The sequence below is a fragment of the Orbicella faveolata genome, unplaced genomic scaffold, assembly GCF_042242905.1.
Source record: "Orbicella faveolata isolate gen_17 unplaced genomic scaffold, um_ofav_v1 contig_47, whole genome shotgun sequence".
NCBI classification, from domain to species: domain Eukaryota; kingdom Metazoa; phylum Cnidaria; class Anthozoa; order Scleractinia; family Merulinidae; genus Orbicella; species Orbicella faveolata.
Window position 1 is genome coordinate 7,430,736 of NW_028301577.1, and position 25,191 is coordinate 7,455,926.

Consider the following 25,191-nt stretch of genomic DNA (forward strand, 5'->3'; position numbering starts at 1 on the left):
TGAGAGACGTACGCCAGTCGCATATGACGCGTTTCAATTTATTTTCTATCAGTGCTGGTGACTCAATGCACTTAGTCAATATTTACCTTAGTGTTTATTATTCACTTTCTGTGCTTTCTTCGTGCTCACTGAATCGTTAAGACAATACTTGAAATTGTAGCTTTCTTGACTCACTTTGACGTAATGATTTGATAGTTTTACAACGCTAAAAGGGTCGCTACGTGTTTACAATCAAGACCGCGGTGTCCACTGGCATAGAGTAAGTTGTTAGTGTAATTTAGTCTGCCACTTTCTAAGCAGCACGAACAAACTCCGATCCAAAGTTAACTTCTTTTTAAATAATTTGGTGTCATTTCGATGTTGAGGTAGGTCCATGGAGAGATTACAGAAGAATAAAGCCAGCATCTTGGCGCACTCCTCTGTAGCAGACCTGGAAAAAATCTCGACCCGGTGAGTTCTTTGCCCCCTCTGGTGAAGTGTAGATCCGCCGCAGGCCTTATTCCCGTAAACGCGTAGGTAGCCCATGTCTGAAAAGCATCCCATCTTGATCTCTATCAGTTGCTTCACGTTACAAAAGCTGAAGTTAAGCGCAGTCAAACATTCACTTGTTTGCATTAGTCAGGGAACACGTGACTATTATAGTTCCCGCCGAAAGGTAAAACTTGAGTCCGTCATCTAGCAACGCATATTATGAAATTACAATAGATTATTTGTATAGGTAATCAAATGATTTCGAGTGCAATTTGGAATAAATAAGCAGACGTAAATTTTTCAAAGCCCAAAAAAATTATATAGTCTTTAAAAATCACGAGTGCGTACTTATTCCAAATTGAACGAGAAACATCATTTGATTACTTGGTAATGATACACATGCAATGTAATTTCAATTTGCTGCAGACAAGTTCAATTTTTTTCACTAAATTTCAACTTTCTGCACTGTTTGGGATAGATCAAAATTGATTGTACACTACCTGAGAGACCAATAGAAAAGAACTGAATCTACCTGCAATCTGGATCCTAATACTAGACTGGTAACTCGGTGAACTGCCCTTTATCATAATATTCCGTATTCTCTGAGCTAGATATACATAGCTGCTTAGCTAGTCTAATTCTTTTACTTGCTTCAGGCAACAAATAACGTGATAGTATTAAAAAATCATGATTTGTTTTAGAACAGACTAAAATATTTTTTAAATTGATTAATAAACTGTTTACCAAACGACCTAACTTGCAGTCCTAAAGTTCAAAGAAATATTTTTTTCGCTTCTCCCACGGAAAAATGGCACTTCCGAATATTTTTTGAATGTTAATCGTGTTTTTTGCCTATAGCTACGATAAGGAGACCATCAAGCCATGGTCAGAAACTCATATCATATACGCTAAGACTAAAATCTTATAAATTGCACCAATTCTTCGCTGATCAATAAGTAAAATAACTTTTGATAATTTTATAAGCCAAGAAACTACAGCTGCTTCTGTCAATAGCCCCAGGAAATGGTAATATATTCTAAGAAGACTCAATGATGACAATCGGTTAACTATGCATTTAATACCGCCTTTTTTTCTTTGTCTAGTTATAATACCAATTCACGAGTCTGCTAAAGACGTTACAATTGACCTTTTTAGCTTGGGCGGTTTGTTTTCCATTACAGAACACGTTATATTCTCTAGAGAACTGTTCTTTTATCCATCTAAAAATTATTCTTTCATAGACACGCGACCATTTGAAAACTTCTCAAGAGTATCATCACATGGTCTGAAATGGAGCAACAAACCGCCCAAGCTAATGAGGTCTAGTTACGGGCGACAGTACCATTTGAACTGGTAAAACGAAATATCTTGATGTTAGATTTAGACAATGAAATCAGCTCTTTTGAGTTTTCATGAAGGCTGTGGCACTTTAATGACTTTCCAATCCTGAACCGCACATTAACAAGCACGCACAGACCGGTCGATCTAATGACAGTTGCGGCCCGTAAATTGCCCTAGTAGCTTTGAACTGCGGTTTGTGGAGGCGTGAAACAACGACCCCTGCACTGATTAATACGACGTAGTTGCGCGTGATAGGCCTGCCAATACCCTCAGTTCTGGCTAAATGGTTCAGCTCCAAAAAGGCCGGAAACCTTTAATAGTGAAGCCATCTTGATCTCTCCTGTTTTACCCCATCTGATGGGTTGTATATTGTATAATGTATATTGGTGTATGCCAAATTTAAACCACTCTGAGTTGCCATTTTACTAAGGTTCATTCAGAGTCACTCTCAGTCTGTGTGGTATTTTCATAAAATATATGTACGTTATTATGAGGTTAATAAAAGCTGACAGTTACTTGTTATAGTACATTGTTCGTGGCTAATCTGACGAACGGGACTTTGAGCACGATGCTCAACGACTTGGCCAAGCAGAAACTAGTCTCTGAAGAGTTCCTTGACTGGGACGAAACGAAAGCGCTGCGTCAAACCAGCCACGAACAATGTATCATCACAATTATAATGTTGTTCACGTTAATTCATCTGGGGTTTGGTCAGTTTACTCTTATAACTAACGCTGGGTAGACCTAAGGTTAACCAATGACAGTAATTTTACATAACCGTACAACTGACAAGCGACCAAAATGTTAGCTCAGATGCAACTGAGATATGGCCAAAATCTCAACTAGCAATCGAGCCATGTAGAACATGATCGTAAACGACATACTAAACGGCCTCACGTTCGATGACTAAGAAACGTGATCACATTTTAATACAGATTGCCATCTTAAACTGACCGTGGGTCAAACACGTATACACTGACGCAAAATTTCAGAAACACCTGCCACTTACATTCCCATTCACAGCCCACTCAAAGTGGATAGTTGTTCAAAACTAATTATTCAAAAATAATTGGAAAGTAGGGGAGTGCGTTCGGCAAAAAGGGGTGATTGAGGAGGGGGGAGTGAAAGTTGGAGGTAAGGGGGTTCAAGGAGTGGTAAGTATGATATTATGTTTTAAAGTGGATAAATATTCAAAACTAAAGGTTTACATGGGAACGTAATTTAATGTTGTAATTATTTTATAAATTGTGAGTACAAATAAATGGTTGTCGTTGTTGTTGTTGTTGTTGTAACGAGACATATCGCAGCATGTTTAAATAAAAATTATGTTATTTCGTTGTTCCGAATACATTTCTTAATGCGAATTTTTTTGAGATTTCAGCCGATCTTTTTCTGCGGTACTGGCCGTGTCCATGATACGACTCGAGAACTCAACACGCGATCGCGAGCGCATTGTATTACATAATTAACAGTTGGGAATAGTGTTAAGAGTTTCTATATGTATAAGTCATATTAAGGCCCCATCCACACTACGCTGGAGAAATTTGAAGACGGCGATTTCACTCTGAAAACGCAGCAAATATTTTCGTCCACATTACGCCGGAGGAATTTAAAAACGCAACAGTCCCTGGGCATTTTGGATTTGTGTTGGAAAAAATTCTCGGGCAGGGAGATCATATGATTATCGTGAGGTCATCGTTTTCAAAAACCTTCAGCGGTTTTCAAAATGCTTTCTGTCTACACGAAAACGAAAAGCCGAAAATGAAATTCCTCCGATTTGACTGAGCGTTTTCGAAAAGCTCCGTTTTGGTGAAGGATAAGTGTGAACGGTAAGCCAAACCGAAGGAATCAAGCTGCGTCTTCAAATTCCTGCGTGAGTTTAATTAGTTTTTCTCCGGCGAAGTGTGGACGCTGCCTAAATATCACAGAAACTAGCTTAAAAAGGGAGTTTTTTGATATCGTATTCCAATAGATTCACTGTATTTTGCAACGAGTTTAAACACTTTCTTTTCGAATGGCCGAAAGTCTGATTAACACCATGCACCGACCATCGAATGTGCTCCTTTTTGGCGGTGAGAAATCCTCGAGACATGAAGCCATTATCAAACTTGTGCACTTGGATTGAATATGATCAAATTGAAGTACATCTTTGCTACCTGACGCTGGCAAGCTTTGTTACGCTATGCTAAATGGTTTCACAAACGAACTTTGTAATATAAAACTCGATGAAACCTCAGCTGCGATAAAAATTACATACAAAGATTGTAAAATACAAAAGAAATATTTGAAAACTCTATTGGAATATTAAAGGTCAAAATTAAGATTAACATTTGTTTACTTGAACGAGGCAAGTGCCCAACAGGTAGAGTGGTGAGGCTCTACACTAACAAAAATAACAGATTGAACAAACGAAGGCGACAATCAAAATGGCGTTGACCTGTCACATCTTTTTGTTACCCTTGTTATTGAGATGTTACTGTGTGGCGGGCTTTCTTCGAGGAATGCTATACCCCAGGGAGTCGGAGACTCGACAGGTGAAATCTTTAGACGGAATGTGGGATTTCCGGGCAGATATTTCGTCAGTCGGGTTTGAAGAAATGTGGTACTCGCTGCCCTTAGCCCAGGTAAACTGTTCCAGTTAAACCCAAAAAGTTTTGTTGCTTTGTGGGCCAGTCTATTTAAAAGTACAGTCTATTTTAAATTTTTAAAATAGGGAGGGGTGTTTAAGAGTACACTAAAAAACTAGTCGTTATCTGACGAATAATTTGCAAAGTCTTTGTCTGGTTTATTATGATTATTATGATTGCTTTGTTTGGCGCTGTCACCCTCTCTAATGGCCTAAGTTTTCTAATTTATCAACTCTTTTATTCGCCTTTGAGTTAAATTAGCAGGAGTCTTTGAGGGTTATCTTCTACTGCGGCTGAACCAGTGGCTGGTTAAAATTACAAGCACAAGAGCAATGTCGGGTTGATCCAAATTTCAGGACACTATGAACCGCTCTGCGCCTGCGTGCGTTGCCTTGTGCTTATCGCACATTTTTTTTGATCAACCTGACGTCTAGGGAAGGGGTACGAAAGAAGCGCATTCAGTTAAACCACAAAAAAAAATACTAAAATTGCAATGTTTGCACTCTAGAAATAACATAGTGTCTAGTGTTGCCTAGCAACAGTAGCCACAAAAATTGTATCTCGATCAGGTATCGGTCTGAAAATACAAGTCATAAAAATCAGTTGGTAAATACATACCTGTGTTTATTTTTGACGATGTCCGTTAACATAGTCAGATGTCTTCTTTTCGGAAATTAAGGGACAACCGGGAAACACATTAAAGATGTCGATCATTCTAAAATTTATTTGCATAAAAGCATCACTTCAGACATTTTGTCAGATATGCGATTACTGCAGCAGCTGCGTCGTCTACAGTCGGACAAATGGTTCGCGCCCGTTTACCTTGTTTTCCATTTTTTCTTTCAGCCACAAAAATACTTTTTGATAAGGCAACTTTAAGAATCGAATTATTTGAACCATTCTCTTCTGTTCTATCACTGACGATTCTGAATATAGGAAAGCTGCACATTTTACGAGTAGAAAAAGGCAATATCAGATTTCGCTCATTCGTTATGTTTTTGATCTCTTACGCACGAAAACTTTGGTGGTGAAAACTGAAAAGCCTTTTACTGACATCCTAAGTGAACATTAATTGTGTTCAACTTCTTTATTCCTTTTTATGAAAACTGAATATTTATGCCTTGGCGTGTGTAGCCATAAATATTATAATTAATTATTAAACGTTCTCGTGATAAACCATGGAAGACCATGGAATATCCCATTTGTCACTTGCAATTTCTTGTGTGTTTATATGCACACTCGCCTTTATGTATGCAATTGAAAATACAGTGACCAACACAATCAAAGCAGTGCACGATGGGAAGGCTGAGTGTAATATCATCGAGTATGCAGCGGCTTTTCTGTATTCTGATTGGCTGTAGCTTCTAAGACGTGAAATAAAGAGACTCTTTGTTTTGTTTTTTTCAGAAGCCAGGCAAAAAGTCTGAATGACGTAGAAGGAGGCTTAGTGCATATGCAGGGCTCGAAAAAAGTGCCGTCCGGTCGTCCGGAACAAGTAGCAGATTTTCCTTCTGGGCAAGAAGCTTTTCATTCTCACTTGCCAATGGGCAAGGGATCAGGCAAGTTGTCTGCCATCTAAAACATTAAAAAAGCACATTAAGACTTGCCCAGGGCAAGCAAAATTTGAGAACCGACTACATGTCCCAATGGCCAGCTGGAATTCAAGTTTTTTTCGAGCCCTGATATGTACTAGTTTTTTTTTTTTGGTTTTTTTTTTTTTTTGTCTCTTTGTGAGCTACATTTTAAAATACATGCGGCGGTAACAGGCGTGATTTAATTAGAGCTGCATGTGTGAGTATTGCATTGATTTGAAGCGATTTTCTACGAGTTCTCAGAAACAGACTTTATCGCATAATTTAGATTATTGTTAACCAGTAAAATTTATGAAATCGTTTCAAACGACTTGGCTTGTGTTCTTCTACAAACTGTCCATCATTACTTGTTTTGAACCCTGGACTCTGTTAATCGAGATTTCCCGTTGGGTATCCATTATCTGTTGCAGTGTACTCATTAGGAGTCCATCAAAGTAATTATTTTGAAAAGTCCTCCCGTGCCGTTTTAAAATAGCGTATTTTCAACGGGGATGAAAATCATTTAACGATGCGAGATGACTGAGTTAAAAGGAAGAACAATCAATTTGAAAGGGAAATGATTATTTAAAAATTCTCTCTTTTGGAAAATTATATGCATATGGCTATATACGACCTGTGCGGTCCACGTAACTCTATTAAACGTCAAATAAATTACTATATATACATGATTAAAAAATTTGGACGCGCTGGGTCTATTAATTTAGTAGGCACACAATGCGACGCCATATGTATATCTAAAGCGCATTTCTACAATCTTCTTGCCAGTTCAATTCAATACAGGATCAAATACTACACTACAGTATCCTGCCCTCCCACTTAGGCACTACACATTTGTCGTTATATCAGTTGAATATAAACTCCCACAGATTGTTTAGTCTATACACCAACTTAATCAAAGGCTGGATCGAGTGTTTCTCGGGTGTGATATTCGTTTTTCCCGAAATCATTTACTCCTCACCAGAAAACATGTTTGCAAGTCCCCGATTGATAGAACAAAACATGATTTTCAGATAGTGATGTATGGTGAGTTAGATGAATAAAATCACTTTCACCTCCGTGAGGCTGAATTTATATTAAGAGAATATTAATTCATTATTGATCATTATTGAGATAGATCAGATTGGTCACAAGAAAAACATTTCCTCTACACGTCAGACAAAGATAAAGATGAATAGAATCATCCGTTATTTTTGTTTAATGGTAGTTCGCTCAAGAAAGTAGTTCCATCAGTGTATTTCATGTCCCCCATACTTTACTCATTCTTTCAAACCATTGTATTTTCATATCAGTCTAAGTTTGATTTAAATTTAAAGGGGATTATCCAGCTTACACGACTTTTGGTCTGAGAGCACGTCTCTGAGACGCCCGAAGAATTGTTAATCCGATTTATATATTAAGCTATATCAGTTTATGTATGGTAGCCTATTCATCGCTGTTATTAAAAAGACGAAACTGCAAACTATTCAGCAGGGAAAGTGGAAAATGGCTGGAACGCCCCCCTTTCTCTGTCATTTTTGTAGCACTGTAGGGAATCCCTATGCGTACTGTGTAGGTCGCTGGCCGCCGCGTTAAAACGGTAGACCTTATGCTAATCAGTCAGGTTATAAAACAGGGCGTTTGGCTGGGAATGAATGTCAAGTCAAGGGTTAATGTTCTTACAGTTCTAAACTTTAGTACATTATGAAGCTCCTTTTACGAAAATGAGATTCTGTTTCTCTACTGCTGACCGTGGTCAGGCCTCGGAGGCCCGAACAGTTCTGAACTAACCATGAAATAACCATGGAAATAATTATAAGCTGTTTTTTATGCTCTGCGTGTGGGTATTGCACTGACTGAAAGCGAACTGAGCGAATTTCTGAAATTTCAATTCCATTCGAAGCGACGACCGCGACAGAAATGCGACAAACAACGGAAATTCAGAGTGAGCCTATTGTTTGGGGAAACTGACAAATTACCAAGCAACATGAATCCAGTACACATAACCGGTAATAGAGTTGAGTTTACAAGTAGTTTATTACTTTACGACAGCTCTCAGCTGATTACTCGAAGCTGTTTCCTCATTGTGGGAACGTGGAAACTGATAAGAATCCATTTGATGAAGTTTTAAAATAGGTACCCAAGCTGCACATGTGCCTACTTGTACAACTCTGCGTTGCAAACTTATACCAGCATCCTTGACTTTCCGATTACTCTTTAAACGTATGATCCAATCATCAACTTCAACGTGCTTCTTCAAAACTTTAAGGGTGTAAAATTTATCAAAACGCCATTGAAATAGACAAATGAATGCCAATTTGCGGGGGAAAAGTTCTTGCAAATCTCGCAGAATCGAAGAGAATCGGAAAAGAAAATGTTTGACTCATTGTTACTGTTATCTACAAAGTACTTTTCGCTGTAAGCCGAGCTGATTCTGTGTTATTACTGAAAAGGTTGATTTTCTTTTCTCAATTCTTGTAGATTGGCGATGTGCTGTCGATGCCTGTCCCCTCAAGCTATAATGATATCACAGAAGAGCGCTGGCTCAGGGACTTTGTTGGCTGGGTCTGGTATGAAAAGGTCTTTTATGTGCCTCCTTCCTGGAACGCAACTCCCAAAAGAGTTGTACTACGTTTCGACAGTGTTTCCTATCGATGCAAAGTGGTGAGTTCAGTAATCTTGAAATCGTTTTGGTTTGGCTGTATAATGGCCCTGTAAGGAAAGAAACGGAAGACAAGTGGATCGATCTTGGGGTGAGACGGGAAGTAAGCTAAAACTAAAAATCTACATAAGGAGATATATTACAAATATCTACTGAGCACGAGAAGAAAAGATTAACTCAAGTCACAATATGGACCATAAAGTTGCACCTGCTGTCAGTCACCTTTTCACCTATGTGTCCGCTTAGAAAAGGTATCCACTTTTTGTTTAAAATGTTGTGTTTGTTTCGCTGGGGCCATGACTAAGTGTCTGCTAACAGGACGTATACGTTAGTAGAGGTTCTACTTTAACTATTGTTTCTGATCCCTCTCCAGTGGTTAAACAATAAAGAGATATTAGAGCACGAAGGAGGAGATCTACCGTTTGAAGTTGATATCACACGTGAACTAAATGACCATGAAAGAGACTCGCACAGGTTGACAGTGGCGGTCAATAATACTCTCACAATTAGATCACCAGGAAAAGTGGGGAGCCACTACAGGTAATTATGTAAAAAGCTTAGGCACACAAAACGTATAGAGGGCTACGCGACATGGCGTACGTAAAAATATGGAGTACGCATTTTTAAAAAGCTTCAGTTAAATTGTCCAACTCTGTAGCAAGAGATAGAATAACACGTCAGTCAATAAGGGAAACTGTCATCCTCCTTGGCAGTAATATATGGTACAGTGAAGAGAAATTATGTTATAAGTCGTGGCTTTTAATTCTCTGGAAGGAAGAAATCAGCAGTGCAAAGACGCCCCTTTTGTCGAGTTATGATGATATACGTCAATAATAGAAATGACGTTTTCTTGAACCCGGAACTTATAACATTTTTATTTTCGTCCTTTCCTTTATATTTTTGGGTTTTGCTTACATATTTGCATTCAATTTATTAATTGATGTTTTCCCTCAGCTCAGACTACTGCGATTCATTTAGTGATGACGTCACAGAAGTGGACTTTGCAGGAATCCACGGCTCAGTAAAACTCTACACCACCCCCGAGGTGCATTTATCTGACATAACCGTTTTCACCGAACATTCCTACACCAAAGCCACAGTGAAATTCATGACGGAAGTCGGTGTTACCAGTGAAGTCAAATCAGATGACATCATTATGAGCTACGAGTTGCTCGACAGGAAGGGGAGAGTGGTTGGTTCTGTGGGTGGTAAAAAGATGTTCTTCGGGGAGATAACGGTGTTTTTCCCCACCCTTTGGTGGCCAATTGGTATGAGTGACACCCCAGGCTACCTGTATACACTAAGAGTGAGTTCTAGAATAGTTGTTTCGTCCATATTATGAAAAGGGAGCATAGCAGACGCAAGGAGTTACAGGGGAGGAAATACGTGTGACGCGCATACTATCTCACATCGTACTTCTCCCTAACATTCTACTCTTAAACACGTGTCCTGCCTCTGCTGCGTACATCATATATAAGCTCTCTTTATCACCTTGTTTACGCCTCATATTAGGGGCATAGGGTAATTACTGATAAAGATTATTCGTCATTTTTAACGGAACGAAATCGTGGCGTACAGCATGAGATTTGAGTTTTTTTTTTTTTTTTAGGAAATCATTCCTTGTTTCCTGAAACTTAAATCTGTGATCTTTTCAGAGGGCTGAAAAAAAAACTTACTGTTTGCTACATGTATGTGCTGCGACACAGTTTCCCGTGGATTGGTCTTTTAATTCTCGCACACACTTAGAATTGATTTTAGAGACCTAGCTGTAATAAAACCACGGAGAAAACGTCTTTCAAAGGCAGGAAACGGCCTAGGACTTGTACATGTCGAGTCAGGCCAAGAAATAAAAGCTAATAACAGTTGTATGTACAAGGAAAAGGAGTTACTTAACTAGGCGATAGTAGAAACTATTCAGGTTTTTCTTTTTCTTCTTTCTGAAGGTTATCACGTCACATAAAAGCTTTCACGATGTATACACCCTACCAGTAGGCTTCAGAACCGTCCGAGTGGAGGGCTCCAGATTCCTCATCAATAATGTCCCTTTTTACTTCAAGGGCTTCGGTAAACGGCAGGATAGTGACGTAAGTCGGTTGATCTTATGTGTAGTATCGGCGAGAAAAATAACAGTCTTATAACCTGTCCACAGCAGCAACACAAAAATTTGTCTTCTCAAAATGAATACAAACCGTAATCGACAAATCCAAAAAACCTAAACCTGATTTAGTTAAACTAGTTTAGTTGGTGTGAATGGGGCATTAGCTTGGTAACAGATCGATACCCGATTGAGTATTCACTACAGTTGGACCCCGCTAATACGAACTCGATCGGTTATTTTGAACTCAAAACCATTTCCCTCGGATATGCCCTTCAGTCATTTACTATCGGGGCTATTACAAACTTTTTCCCTTTTCCCTGAGAGTTCAAAATAGCGGCGTTCAACTGTATATGCATTTTATTTTCTGTTATGTCAGATTCGAGGTCGAGGTTTCGATTACGCTACGTTGATCAGAGATTTCAATCTGATCCAGTGGTTTGGCGCCAATTCAATACGCACAAGTAAACACCCACCACCTGAGGAGCTTCTGGACCTCACAGACAAGCATGGGATCGTGGTTATCGATGAGAGCCCGGAACTGGGACCAGAAGAAGTTTTTCAGTATGTGACATAAATGCATGTATTACTTTTTTACGAGGCTCTAAAACGAATTTTAGTTTAAGGAAGCCTTTATGAGTTAACTTACATCTAGCTTCTATCCAAACATCATGCTTGTGTCAATCGTCATATAATTTATTTCCTTCCAAGTCGCTATATATACTCGGTTGCACTATTGAATCCTAGCTATTAGGAGCTTAAGCACAGACGCCTTGAAAATCACTAACAGCAACTGGCAGTTTGTTTCCTTTATTTTGGAGGGTTCTCTTATTCACTGGAAAAGTTGAAAATTTACAGAGTATGTAAATAACATGTAATTAACATGTAAATAATCAAAAAGAGACTGTAAAGATTAATTTACATGATTTTTCCCCTTTTACATGTTTTGGAGGTTTCATGTAAAAAACATGTAAATATTTCAAGTGAAACATGTAAATGATGAAGAAAACACTGTAAATGTTTCAAAGCAAAGGGCTAAGATCATGTAAATAACATGTAAACTGTGCCTGCAAATACTGTAAATAGCCTGTAAATTTCTTGTGATTCAACCTGGAAACCCGTAAATAACATGTAAATTTAATACAGGGAGGCTGCCATAATACTGTAAATAACATGTAAATAAAAAGGGGAGGCTGTAAACAACATGTAAATAAAAAAAGGGAGGCTGTAAATAACATGGAAAATGAAAACAGGAGCCTGTAAATAACATGTAAATCGAAAAAGGGAGCCTGTAAATAACGTGTAAATCGAAAAAGGGAGTCTGTAAATAACATGGAAATCAAAAAAGGAGCCCATAAAGAACATGTAAATCGAAACAGGGAGCCTGTAATAACATGTAAATGGAAAAAGAGAGCCTGTAAATAACATGGAAATCGAAAAAGGGAGCCTGTAAATAACGTGTAAATCGAAAAAGGGAGCCTGTAAATAACTTGCAAATCGAAAAAGGGAGCCTGTAAATAGCATGTAAATGGAAAAAGAGAGCCTGTAAATAACATGGAAATCGAAAAAGGGAACCTGCAAATAACATGGAAATTGAAAAGGGGAGCCTGTAAATAACCTGTAAATTGAAAAAGAGAACCTGCAAATAACATGTAAATCGAAAAAGGGAGCCTGTAAATAACCTGGAAATTGAAAAAGGGAGCCTGCAAATAACCTGTAAATTGAAAAAGGGAGCCTGTAAATAACATGTAAATCAAAAAAGGGAGCCTGGAAATAACATGTAAATCAAAAAAGGAAGCCTGGAAATAACCTGGAAATGTAAAAAGGGAGCCTGTAAATAACATGTAAATCGAAAAAGGGAGGCAGAAACCCTGTACGATAAATAACTTGTAAATAATAACTTGAAGAAAAATACATGGAATGTACTGTTTTATTGTAATCAAATCTGTTGACCTTAATTATAATAGTAGAAAACATGCAAATTTATACAGAATCAGAAATTTATTGCAATAAGAACAAACTCAGTAAAATTCAAATAGTTTTTATATGCCATGAATAAGGTTTACAATGTACACATTGCAACAAATAAAACATGTTTTCTTTTCTTTCTATCCATAACAAGACGACTTAAATGTAATTTTGTGCATGGCCAAAATATTTTAAAATACCATGACTGAGCTCCTTTAACCGAATTCAAGCACTGTTCAAGAAGACTACTAAAATTCAAGACCTTTTCAAGATTGTGCAAAACCATGTCATATTCAACTCTATTTAATTCATAAATAGTAAAATGATTAAGAACTATACTGTTGTCAGCTACAACGAGTGAAAATTTTGCAATTTAGGCGTATTACTAAATTAAAATTGTTTGCAAATGGATACCTGTCTTAAATATATACTAAATTCACAAAGTCAAATGTAACATAATGATAATACCTTTGTCATAAAATGAATGAATAAACTGTTTTTTCTTACTAAGTAATTAATGTAGGATTAAATTAGCCTTAATAATTATTATGAAAAATGTGGGAGGCACGATGGCCTCGTAGTTACATGTAGTGAGCTCAACTCCTGATCGAGCGGTCTGGGTTCAAGCCCTAGGCAGGTACATTCTGTTGTGTTGCTGGGCAACACACATTACTCTCAGTGCCTCTCCACCCAGGCGTATAAGTGGGTACCAGCGAATTTAATGGTGGGGTAACCCTGCAATGGACTGGCATCTCATCCAGGGGAAGTAAAAATAGTCCTAGTCGCTTCCTGCTACAGAAAGCGGGATAAGCTCCAGTCTGTTGGGCCACGTGGCTCATATGCAGACTTTACCTTTACCTTATTATGAAAATTACTGCAATGTAAGTGTGAAATATTGATCAACTTTTTTCATAGAGTGAATTGTTCTTTTGAAATAACAGAAAATAGGGAGAAAAAACATTTACCACAAGATAGAGATTGACATTTTAAATTCATCATAAAAACATTCATGCCAAAGGAATACTACATTGCATAACATAAAACAAGGCTTCTGACATCTTTTAGGCTATGTTTACAAAGTCACAGTTTCCTTCTTTTTCCAAAACTGTACAGAATCCAAACAGGACAAACATTTTGGACCCCTGACAAAACATTCACTGTAAACAATATTCAAAATTTTACTTTTTCTTTTTGTGATAAAAAAAACTGTACTGTAAAAAAAGAAAATTCATAGGGACCTGTTGAAATTGAAAGGCCTATCTAGTACCATAGTTCCCATAACACATCATAAGTTAATAAATTATTGTTCTGGTACTACATGTATGTAAACATAGCCGTTGCTTTTTATGATGAAATCTTATAGCTGCTGTATTGAACAATAAGTATCAACCTAGCAATCTAAGATATTCAAATTTAATGCTAATTCACTAACACAGGTACAGTGTAGGTGATACTTCAAAGCATTGAAAATAATGTTTAAAGTGGTTGAATTTATGCCAGAAAGTGTTGAAGGTCACCATGTTAGACTGTAATGCACCAGGGGCCCATTTCTCGAAGGTCCCAAAAAGTTTTCGCACCCAGAAAGCCATACCAAAATCTGAAATCTTATGCTTACAGAGCTGTTTTATTCGCTTATTCTCAATATGAACAGAGGTTTCCTTCACACAAGAAGTTTCAGGCACATACAGCTCTTAGTTTTTAGACACAGCTCAATTAAAGATGGCTTTATGGGCCCAAAAAGTTTCCAGGGCCTTCAAGAAATGGACCTCGGACCCCTTATAGAGTCATAGGTACTGTAGACTTCTCAGTGGCTGATTTTTTCCTGATCAAGCATCAATACCAAGGAGTATGCATGTATTGACCACTCTCAATTTTACTTCATCCTACAAGTAACATAAAACATTTCGTTAAATAAGATAAGTTATGTCTGAGTATGAATCAGCAAATTCTGTGTATGATATCAATCAGCGAATTTTACACTGGAGTTATTATTTTGTTTCTTATCATTCCAATTTATACTGTGACATTTGAAATCGGACTGTAGCCGGTCATGTTAACCAGCCAAAGTAATTTTAGCTCGGTCACGTCTCATTTCTGACTGGTCAAGATATTTACGAAAAAATCAAGTACACGTAATGTGAGCTAAATTAAACCCACAAATATAGTTTGTTTGTTCCAGTCACTGCTAGACCATTTAAAGATTGGCTTAATATTTTTCTGAACAGATTTAACCCCAGTCGCTCGAATGGCATTCCTATCGATCTTGAACGCATGACAAACAGCAAGCGAATGGTCTTTAGCCGTTCAAACAGATACATGTATGCATTGGTGTATGTTTTCATTAGAGGTCATGGTAAAAAAGAGATAAAAGCTCTCAGATTTACAGTTGGGGATTTGATTGTTTATTCAAGAATGAACAACGTGACCGTCTCAACATGACATGACTGGTCAACATGACCGGCGAGTGAAGTTTTTGGCTGGTCAAGTCACCATTCTGGCCAGACATTGCCCGTTGACCTGCCATTATTTTGAGCCCTGAATATTCATCAATCAAACAGATCATACATCTACATCTGTAGCTACTGTGTGACAAAAAATTTGCATCTCTGATTGGAAGGCACTGAATGTCAGAGGATGTAGAAGAACTAAACTCAAAATCCATGGCAGTAACTATTCAATGTTCACTATCTCCTACATTGTAATAATCATGGACAATAAATCAAACTCCTATCAAACAATGTTTAAATAATAAGTCAAGTTATTTGCAGGCACAATTTGATTGTTTCTTACGTGCACTTATGCTCTATTGGTGGACAAAGGTACAGATGATGTCATAAAAGTTTGTTTTTGTTTCTTTGTTATGTATTACAAAGCAGACAGATTCTATGTTGTTGTGCATCTGTTCAGTAATAGCTCACAAAAGACATCAAAATGTGGTAAAAACATCAGTGACACACACCTGAAAAATTCACAGATTCTGTGACACACTCTAGTAATGGCTTATGTGACTATTTTTTGTTTTTACCACATTTTGATTTCATCTGTGATCTACTCAAGGCAGGAAAAAACCCAGGTCTGATTTCCTCAGCCAAGTAAATTTTGCTCTTGGGCAAGCGAAAATAGAAGTTCAGTGGCCCAGTGGGCAAGTGAAATTACAATGTAGCGTCAGTAGTCTTGTGAGTCTGACTAAAAATGCCAGCTTGATAAATGATAATTTCCAGTCATTCCATTTCAAAACTTAACACCTAAAGATTAGTTAATTATTAGGTTGAAAGCAAGAATTAGTTTGGAATCCGAGTGTACTTCATTCGCATTTGTCCTCTGATTTCCTTACTGGCCACCACACTGGCAACTAATATTTAAGTGGGGCAAGTGAAAACTGAAATTGACTGGCCAACTGGGCAAGTGACTTACAATTTTTTTTCCTGCCCTGCTACAGATGCATGAACAGATGCATGACACATGAAACCTACATGTATTTGGTATGAGCCCAATTTCGTACAAGTACAATGTACAGCTGTGACAGGGCTCTAAAGTGCTCTCTGGTCATCCCAGGGTAAGGTAATCGATTGAAATTGATCCATAAATTGATATAAATCAATAAATTGAAATTAATGTAAGTGTTATCAGTGCTATCAATCAATTGAAAGAAATTTGTCCTCACATGCTAGAAAAGTTTCAAGTTATCAGTTTGATTTTACCAAATTTATCAGTCATTAGAGAATCAATTGAAAGTTGGTCTCTCTTTGTTAGTTCACCTAAACTGTAGAAAAATTGTCCCTCAACACAGTGTTTGATTGTTACTTTTTTTATGTAGATTTCAAAGGCACTACCAAAAACCCCCAAAACATAGTTCCTGATACATGTATGCCAGCAAAATATTCTGTTGACGAGATACAATGTTATGTTTTTATGCAGTTGTATTCATGATTTCATATTTCACTTTAAATCTTTTGTTTATTTCTTTCTTATTAAATGTTGCTTAAAAGATAAGCTAGTATCAGCAAAATTGATAATGCTTATTGAAAATTTGATCACAATCGATGACTCATGACGAATCCTTTTATTGATTTCTGATATCATTGACTAATTTCTATTGATTGTTATGAAATAATCGATTGACTATACTGTGTCATACAAGACAAGTAGATTTTCCTGCCTGGGCAAGTTACTCTTCCTTTTTTCAAGTCCTGTGTAGTTTTCACGACAGTTTGAGGTACATGTATACCTCTTCATAAAGTATCATAGTGTTTTTTTTGTGAAAGAAAATACCACAACATTTAACTTACTACAGTATCAGCACCAGTGGGTGCAATGTCCATGTACAGTTGTGTATAACAGCATATTGTAACTTGCATGTAGGTACAACTGTAGACACTTGAGTAACTTCAGAATACTTACTCTAGCATAAGAGAAATTTCTCTGCTGAAGATGGCACATTACATTTTAGCTTACTAGCATTCACATCAGAGGGCAACATAACCTTACAAGAGCATGCATCAGAAAGAATCATGAGGTGCATATAAGCCAATAACAAATGTCGCATGCTCATGCTCAGTTATCGAGAACAGATAATAACAGATAATAAAGCTCTTTATGTACGGCAGGTAAACATCACCAAAGTCGATTCCACAAGCAATGTAACTTCTCCTTGATAATGACACATTCACAACCAAAGGCAAAACGAAATGTATACGTATCTTGACGTTACTTTACTCTGCTCGTTCAATTTATGCAAAACTTGCTTACCTGTTGTTTTTGTTGCCTGTAATCGCTATCTTCAACTTCTGGGTAACGGTAAACTTTGCCTTGAAACCGTGCACGGTGACGAAGCGAAGGTAGAGTGGATTTTGGCCAGAACTCGAGTTCGATGCAAGTTCCAACGAACTGCCAAACATAACGGGAGAACCGAGAGAACCTGGAACCTAACATGAAGACCGCTGATTCGTGCTTGTTGGAGATCGGGCAATCACAAGGCTGGTATGTTCTTATAAAGGGACTGGGATAACAGTGATGGCAATGAAAGTACAAAACGGTAGAAATCACCAAAACAAAACAAAACGAAACGAAACAAAACAAAACAAAAAACAAAGAAACAGTGAACATGCAAGGGCAGACTTAGTTGTATTAATCTTACTTGTAGAATGCGCATGTTTCGGAATATTTAACGCTCTAAATCGATGATATTTCGTTCATTCTCAGCGGTTCAGGGGCACAACTGTGACCTCGAACTTTCGCGATATAAGAAGTTTAATGTTTGTTGTTTTCGGATTGTTAAAAATGTCATTTTGGGTACCGAAAAAAAGTCAGCTATCATTTTCGGAAAGGCGATAAGACCTAACGTTTTCGGGAAATGGACAAAAAAGCCCTAATAAGTTCGAGAATACTCAAGCTCCTCTAGAATAACCGAACAGATAAATTTTTTTTGCGCAACCTAAAATTAACCTACAGAGCTTTGAAAGTACACCAGATAGCCTAAAACAGCGTTGAACAGCATTCGAGAGGAAACGGTCGTTGGGTGTTCCTTATGGTTCCCTGCCTAACCTAACTCCGCGTCAGTTCAAACTCGGTCACCAGGGCTCTTTCCGTCTTGAACTCACACAACACGTGACGCTTTCATGGTCCTTCATGAATAAATATGTACGTGTCCGAGAGTTAATTTTTCTCTTTTCTAGAGACGTAAGCTTGGGACGCCTGCATGTGCAGTAACAATTCTAGTTTTATTTTGTCGTTGTGGATGCGCGGAAAGTTCACAAGAAGACAGCTTCGTTAGTGCGGTGTCGCACCCGTGCAACTTCTAGGTTTTCCATTTACATGGTTTTTACGTGTTTCTTACAGGCTCCCTTTCTTTCATTTACATTGTTTTTACATGTTTCTTACAGGCCCCCTTTTTTCATTTACATGCTTTTTACATGTTTCTTACAGGCCCCCTTTTTTCATTTACATGCTTTTTACATGTTTCTTACAGGCCCCCTTTTTTCATTTACATGGTTTTTACAGGGTTACAAACATAACATTTCCAGACTTTTTACAGCATTCGCTTGAATTATTTACACGTTCCTCACATGGTTTAGCAAAGCAATTTACATGTTTTTTACAAAGCCAGATACTGTAAAAGTGCGTAAAATATTTTACAAGTTTTTACATGTTCTTCAAATGATCATTGTCGACAAAGACAATGTAAATCACTATTTACAGAACATTTACATGCTGTACTAAAAGCTGTAAATTTCCTGTAATTATATTTTACAAAACCCTAACATGTAAATTGTAATTTACAAAGAATGTAAATCAAGATTTACATACTGTAAATTACAATTGACATGTCCATGTAAATTTTCAACTTTTCCAGTGATTGCTGCCAATGAGCTGCAAGCTCGTGTCATGGCTTTTTTTTTTAATGAAAAGCCAATAAGACAGCATTTGATAACGGACTGTTGTCAGTGTCCCCAAAATGTGTGCTCTTACTAGTAATTCACGATCTACTAAGAACAAAAACGCCACGACTTGCAATTAGGCTGAATCGTCCCATCCTAAGAGAATAGCTATACCTTTCATGCCCAAGCGGGCCGCTTGATTTTTTACAATAACTACTGAAATTCTTGCGCGCTCGCCTTTGGCTAATTTTCATAGTCAATACGCGGAGAGACTCGTGAATTTTTAATTTTCACTCAAATTTGTCCCTTCTGCCTTTTTGTTATTGTAAAAAAGGAAAACAAATTGACATCAGGTTTCAGGTGCATGCGTCTGTCATGTCAGTTGACAATGAATTTCGTCACAACATTGTCAAAGTAGCCTGCGGATCAACTCGGCTGTCGCTCATGGTCAATAACAGGACAGACGCATGACAAACTGACACGTTTTAAGTCCTTTTAGCCATTAGCTAGGACGCGTTCACGAAGGCAACTGTCAATATCGCTTTTTATAACGTCAGGGATTACATATCAGAACATGCCGTAAATCGCCATCTTGATCTGCTGTCACAACTGATACAACGGGACAAGAATCATCCCTCTGTAGTTATGTGGTCTGTAGCTAGCCATTCCGCTACGGCTTACAGCAGAAACATCGGTACACACCTAAAACGAATGATGAGTTTCACGAGGGAGATGGACTTACAGAAACGCCCTGTTACATACGTCACGTCATCTAGTGATAGGTTGATGATAGTGGAGGACCCTGCGGTAAGTTTATAAGGCTTCAAGATCAAACCTTGCACATGTCTCTGAAGTGTAATGTGTTTCTTGGCTAAAGATTGCCATCCCCCTCTTCATGTTCAATCGCTAAAACAAGCTGCAGCCCCGCTCCCCGCCGTGCTCAGTTGATGCGTTTCAGTATTAGGGTCCACAAATTGAGAATTTGTTTTTGCTGGAACAAATTAATGACCATATTATGACTATTTTTTATGTACTGATATAGTGACTGACCAAGCATGGCAGCAAAAAAAATTGAAATTCGTTTTTCAGGAACTTCCAGGTTCCCCAATTTGCTATTGCTTTTAAAACAATATCAAGGTAATTATTATTATGTCGTGATTCGTACCGGTTGGAGATCAAGGAAAGTGCAGGAGTGTTCTCCAAGTAAGCAATGAACTTTCCAGTCTAGGCTGTTTTTCAGTGTTTAACTTTTAATAAGAATAACGTTTTTCAGGAGACCGCGTTCTCCTCCCCTCTGGGTTCCTTCCCGCTCTACCTGATAATTATGGCCAGGTACAAATCCTTGGGTAAATGGCTCTTAGCCACTGTAACTAAGGAGCGTTTTTCCTCCTTAAAAGTAGTTTTATTTTTCGACGCACAGCTTGAATTCTGTGACGTTATTTCTTTCAATCGTCATTATGGATGGAATTGGTACCCAGGCCAACCCAACTTGATAGCGAAGGCGTTGGAGGAGGATCTGCGCGGTTTACATCACGTGTTTGGTAAACCAGTTCTCATGGCCGAATATGGAAGTAGCGCTGTCGCTGGGATACATAAGGTAACAAAAGATCCGGACAGCTGCAATGATGATAACTACGATAAACTCTTTCATGGGTTCGAAATTCTTGTTGTCTGCAAAGTCTCGCCCATTTTTGTGAACTAAATTTTTATTTTATTTTGTCCATTGCTGCAGAAGCCGTCTTTGCTTTATACAGAGGAGTACCAGGTAAAAAAGAAACTCAAAATCCTTTTGAAAATTAGTCAGTTTATTTCACTCAAAGCCACACATCCCAAGCATCAATCATTCGCGTTCAAGTGATAAAAGAACATCCCCTAGTACCCAAGTAGAACGCTTGCGCACTAAATAGAAGCCATTTCAATCGAAAACAGTTGTACAGTCATACTCTTTGTTTCTTCTTGTTTTTTATGTAGGGGAGTATTTCCTCTACGGCAACTGAGATGTTGTCGTCGCTGCCCTTACTTGTCCATGCGGAGTCAAAAAGTATAAATTGCTATTGGGAGTGACACTAGCGAGGAGTAATAATGATAATGATAATGATAATAATAATGATAGTAATAATAATAATAATAATAATAATTACATACACTTTTTTTTACGACGAGTTGCACTGGAATGAAAAGTACTGAGGCCTGAATTTTTCTTACACTTTGGCGTAATTTTCGTACACTTTAGCGAGCTAATCTGACAATATAGATAAGGATTTGTCGTTTCTTAGTGCTTTCTATTCTAAAACTTTTACTTTTTACTTGTTTGCAGGTCGATACAATGAAACAGTATTTTCCTGTGTTTGATCGACTCAGAAAAGAGTTTTTGACAGGAGAAATGATCTGGACGTTTACAGACTACAATGTCCTAGAATGTATGTAATAGATTGATTGAGGTAATCTTTGTCGGAATGTTAGAGCAGTTTTCATTTGAGAGTCGATAAATAACTGGTTTTACACCAACAACACTACACGATTTGCGTTAAAAAAATTGCGCTACTTTTTCATCCAATCACAATTAAAACCACTCTGTGTAATTACTTCGAGTATTGCTTGGTTAACCGGATTGTGAGTGGTCAGAGTGATTTCTTCGGTTTTGGTTTTACGACACAAAATTGAAAACGGCTCTAAAGTTCGTACTTATTATTTAGCTCATGTACTTTGAGTTAAGTTTTATTCTAAAAAAATTGCTGGCATGCAACAAAGCCACCTCAGCACAAGCACAATGATCTTTTCTTTATGCTCACTTACTTTATCCCTTGAAAATGACACTGCATTTCATCATTTTCGTTATGTGGGCTATTTTACTCATTAGATTCACTTCATCTGAAAGAACTAAGATTACTGATTTTATAGAATAGTTCGGTAACAATTTTTAACATGATTTTTAATTATTCCTCTGTAGTTTATTGTACCTTTGATTAAGAAATAGTTTTTAAACAGCTTACTCTTATTCTCGTATTTCTAGTAAATGTTTTGCCATTTTATGAAAATTGACTCTAATTTAAAGTAAAGAGTGTCCACAATTAGTTGCACAAGCTGAATATCTCCGACACTTAAAGAAAGTTTATTCATTCACTCATTCATTCATTTGATGAAAACAGCGGGCAATTTTCTGAAAATGTTTTTCAAAAATAATTCAATGCTTGAACAGCTTGCGCTCAGATGAGTTTGATGAGCTCTAATAGGAGCCCATAAAATAAGTGCAACGTCCTTTAACTAATTAGAGCAGAGATGGTGTAGCCTTGTACGGCAATCTATACCAAAAACATTCGCTTTCCGCTCCAGCCACCAGTGTTTTGTTTTCAAACCAATTCCTATTTGTTCAGTACTACATGTACCAGCTTTGCGATGGTTCTGTTAATTTTGTTCTGATGGCTTTATTTGCCTTCCAGCCTACGATGTCCTATCAACCAACACAAAGGGACTCTTGACTCGTCAACGGCAGCCTAAAGCTTCTGCCCACGCGCTACGGCAGAGATATCAAGCCTTGGCCATGGACGCACATCCGAGGTTCACTGGCGACCAGTTACTGGATGCCCTTATAAGGTTCAAACCTCACGCTGGAGACCAGTCTCCTATCAGTCATCAGCAGCGGCTTCCTGCTTTGATAAGAGAGGAAAGAGTCAATACCACTATACGGAAACGCTCCTTGGACGAAATAATGACATTTTACGAGCATAACTGACGCAATGCATTCATATCGTAGATTAGTTTAGAATTAATATTACGTCCAATTAACTATATCGATGGATCGACCTGGTCTTTTTATTCATCCTTTTCTTAAACATAAAAGTAAATTTCTAACAGACACCACTAATTGTGACGATAATGGGCGATTCGCTGCCGATTCGTGCAGCGATTTTCCCATGTAAAAAACCATTATTTCATTCGAACTACAAGTTACTAACATGCACGAAACGCTTATTTCAGAAAGAGAAGAACCTTGTGACGATTACACCGGCTGATTACGTAAACCGCTGAGAAAAAGAAAACGCTGTGTATTGCATCGTGATGTTAATCAGTAATAAGCGTATGTGTTCAGTCTGAGTATTCTGACCGTTCCATCATTTCGATCTGGTCCCGTAGGTTTCCATTGACGTTACCATCACACAGCTCCAGAGTATTTTCCTGTTCGATTCCTGAGTATTGAACTATCCCATACCTCCCGTCTATCTTTTTCTCGAAAATTCATGGGGAACAACACAAAAATCATGACTGTGAGCGTGACGTGTGAGAGTAGCGTTGCCCGCGCTACTTGTGGCTCGCGGCTTCGCTTATCACGCAAACTCCCACGACTGCTAACTTTAACATGTGGCGTTCTTCTTTGCGTTCTTCCCTACGGATTTTCAGGCAAAAGAGAGACTACTCGCAGTCTACATACCCCCTGGCTTCTCCACCCCATTTTTCTCGGAGTGAAGGCTCTGGGTACAAGTTTGGCGATTTGTGGTGAAGAATTACAAACATCAACAAGCATGGCTTCAGTTATTGTGCCTCGAGGACGAGGTTTATTGCTGTTTCTCTCAGTAACAGTTATTGTTCTGCTCATTCTTCGTGCTTTTACAAACATCAGTTTTGGTGAAGGTTCAGTCTTCGGTAGTAGAAGGTCAACGGAAATAAAAATGCTCACCTACAACATTTGGTTCTCTGATGAGAAGATGCGCGAAAGAATGGAAGCCTTAGGTGAAATCGTAGAAGATCTTGAGCCAGATCTTTTGACTTTTCAAGAAGTCACTCACGACAATCTCGCCGTGTTACGAGAGCAACGCTGGTTTTCGCGATATCACTTGGTTCCATGGCCGCCTGACCTCGCGAAAGAAGGAAAGTCGCATTTTGTTGTCATTTTGAGTTCATTTCCTGTTGAAAGATGGGAAGTTTACACCTTAAAGACTTCTCCACGTAATCGCACACTTGTTGTGGCAGAACCAAAGAGCTCTACATCGTCGGCGGAAGTTGTATTTGTGATTGCAACCACGCATTTAGCATATTCTGGTTATAATACTAAACTACGCGAAGAGCAGTTAAGAGAGTCTGTTAAGATTATTTCTGCTTATGATAATGTTTGTGTCATGGGTGATTTGAACATTCAAGATGAAGTTGATGGAGATGTAGTTCTGCCATCGCCATGGATTGATGCCTGGCTGTCAATTTCCGGAAATTCTGAAAGTAATGGTTACACCTGGGACCGAAATAAGACACCATTTGCCTCAGTGCTAAAAAGTACTGTCAATTCAATTAGTTACCAAATTCGGCTTGATCGTGTTCTTTGCAAACTGTCAGACTTTAAAGTTAAAGAGATGAGAATTGTTGGTGATAAGGTGACAAAGTCTGGGGTTCGCCCCAGCGATCACTTTGGTCTTTTTACAGTCATAGAACTGGTACAGAAAACTGAACACAAACATGACAACAGCAAAAAGTTGCAAACTGATAGTGAAGTTTATTTTAATAGACCAGCTGGGTGGGAAAAGTTAATTAAGCAGTAATGAGTGGATAAATAATAAGTGGATGTCAGGAAAAGATACGGTGGAAAGTAGGATTCCTAAAGAAGGGAAGTTATCCCAGGGCCGCAAGATGCAAATTACTAAACAGTAATTTTTTGACCTGTCATGCGGTCCTTCCTTCACGTGCAGAAGGGACATGTGATAAGCCCCCAAACTATCTCTAGGAGAGTAATGAATCTGTAGCATGAATGATGAGTCTATAGCATGACCAATATTTATTTATTCCATTTAAAGCTCTCGTAAGCAGACACCCTCATGATGGGAAAAAGGTGTTCTTAACTGGAGCTGAACATTTACAAGAGTGGTTCTTGTAAGAGGCCACAGAAAGTGTAAGGGATAGATGGATACTTATGGGAGCTTTCCCAGCTAACAATGAACACTGAGAGTGAAAAAATACCACCATAATAAATTATTTTTGTGGTGTTTTTATTGCCTTATGCAATGCTGTGATTATGCAGTAATGGTCTACTGTAGTACTAAAGGTAAAGTCTGCATTACGAGCCAAGTGGCTCATCAGGCAGGAGCTTATCCCAGTT

General features: G+C 38.1%; 2 protein-coding genes and 1 long non-coding RNA gene across 3 annotated transcripts; 2 read left to right on the forward strand and 1 right to left on the reverse strand.

Moving 5' to 3' along the window:
- Positions 1-4,238: 4,238 nt before the first annotated feature.
- Positions 4,239-23,185, forward strand: LOC110051907 (beta-glucuronidase-like). The gene is made up of 11 exons (XM_089279081.1): positions 4,239-4,436; positions 8,489-8,671; positions 9,043-9,209; positions 9,624-9,975; positions 10,613-10,753; positions 11,144-11,328; positions 19,667-19,916; positions 20,530-20,706; positions 20,842-20,874; positions 21,427-21,529; positions 22,550-23,185. The coding sequence occupies exons 1-11, from the start codon at positions 4,239-4,241 to the stop codon at positions 22,840-22,842; spliced, it is 2,082 nt and encodes a 693-aa protein (XP_089135207.1). The 3' UTR covers positions 22,843-23,185.
- LOC149096974 (uncharacterized) lies at positions 12,677-17,630 on the reverse strand. Its single transcript, XR_016204062.1, has 2 exons — positions 17,134-17,630; positions 12,677-14,615 (listed from the first exon to the last, which is right to left on the reverse strand). It is a non-coding gene; the product is annotated as an uncharacterized LOC149096974 (long non-coding RNA).
- A 58-nt stretch (positions 23,186-23,243) lies between the features above and the next one.
- LOC110055052 (5'-tyrosyl-DNA phosphodiesterase-like) lies at positions 23,244-25,092 on the forward strand. Its single transcript, XM_020761432.2, has one exon. It carries the CDS (start codon positions 23,348-23,350, stop codon positions 24,635-24,637), a length of 1,290 nt encoding a protein of 429 aa, XP_020617091.2. The 5' UTR covers positions 23,244-23,347; the 3' UTR covers positions 24,638-25,092.
- The last annotated feature ends 99 nt before the right edge of the window (positions 25,093-25,191 follow it).

Excerpts from the sequence above, each read along its gene's own strand:
- LOC110051907 (XM_089279081.1), top strand. The coding sequence starts at position 4,239 with ATGGCGTTGACCTGTCACATCTTTTTGTTACCCTTGTTATTGAGATGT. Across the intron at positions 10,754-11,143 it reads GTAAACGGCAGGATAGTGAC|ATTCGAGGTCGAGGTTTCGA; the intron begins GTAAGTCGGTTG and ends CTGTTATGTCAG. Across the intron at positions 11,329-19,666 it reads GGACCAGAAGAAGTTTTTCA|GGATTACATATCAGAACATG; the intron begins GTATGTGACATA and ends TTATAACGTCAG.
- LOC110055052 (XM_020761432.2), top strand. The coding sequence starts at position 23,348 with ATGGGGAACAACACAAAAATCATGACTGTGAGCGTGACGTGTGAGAGT.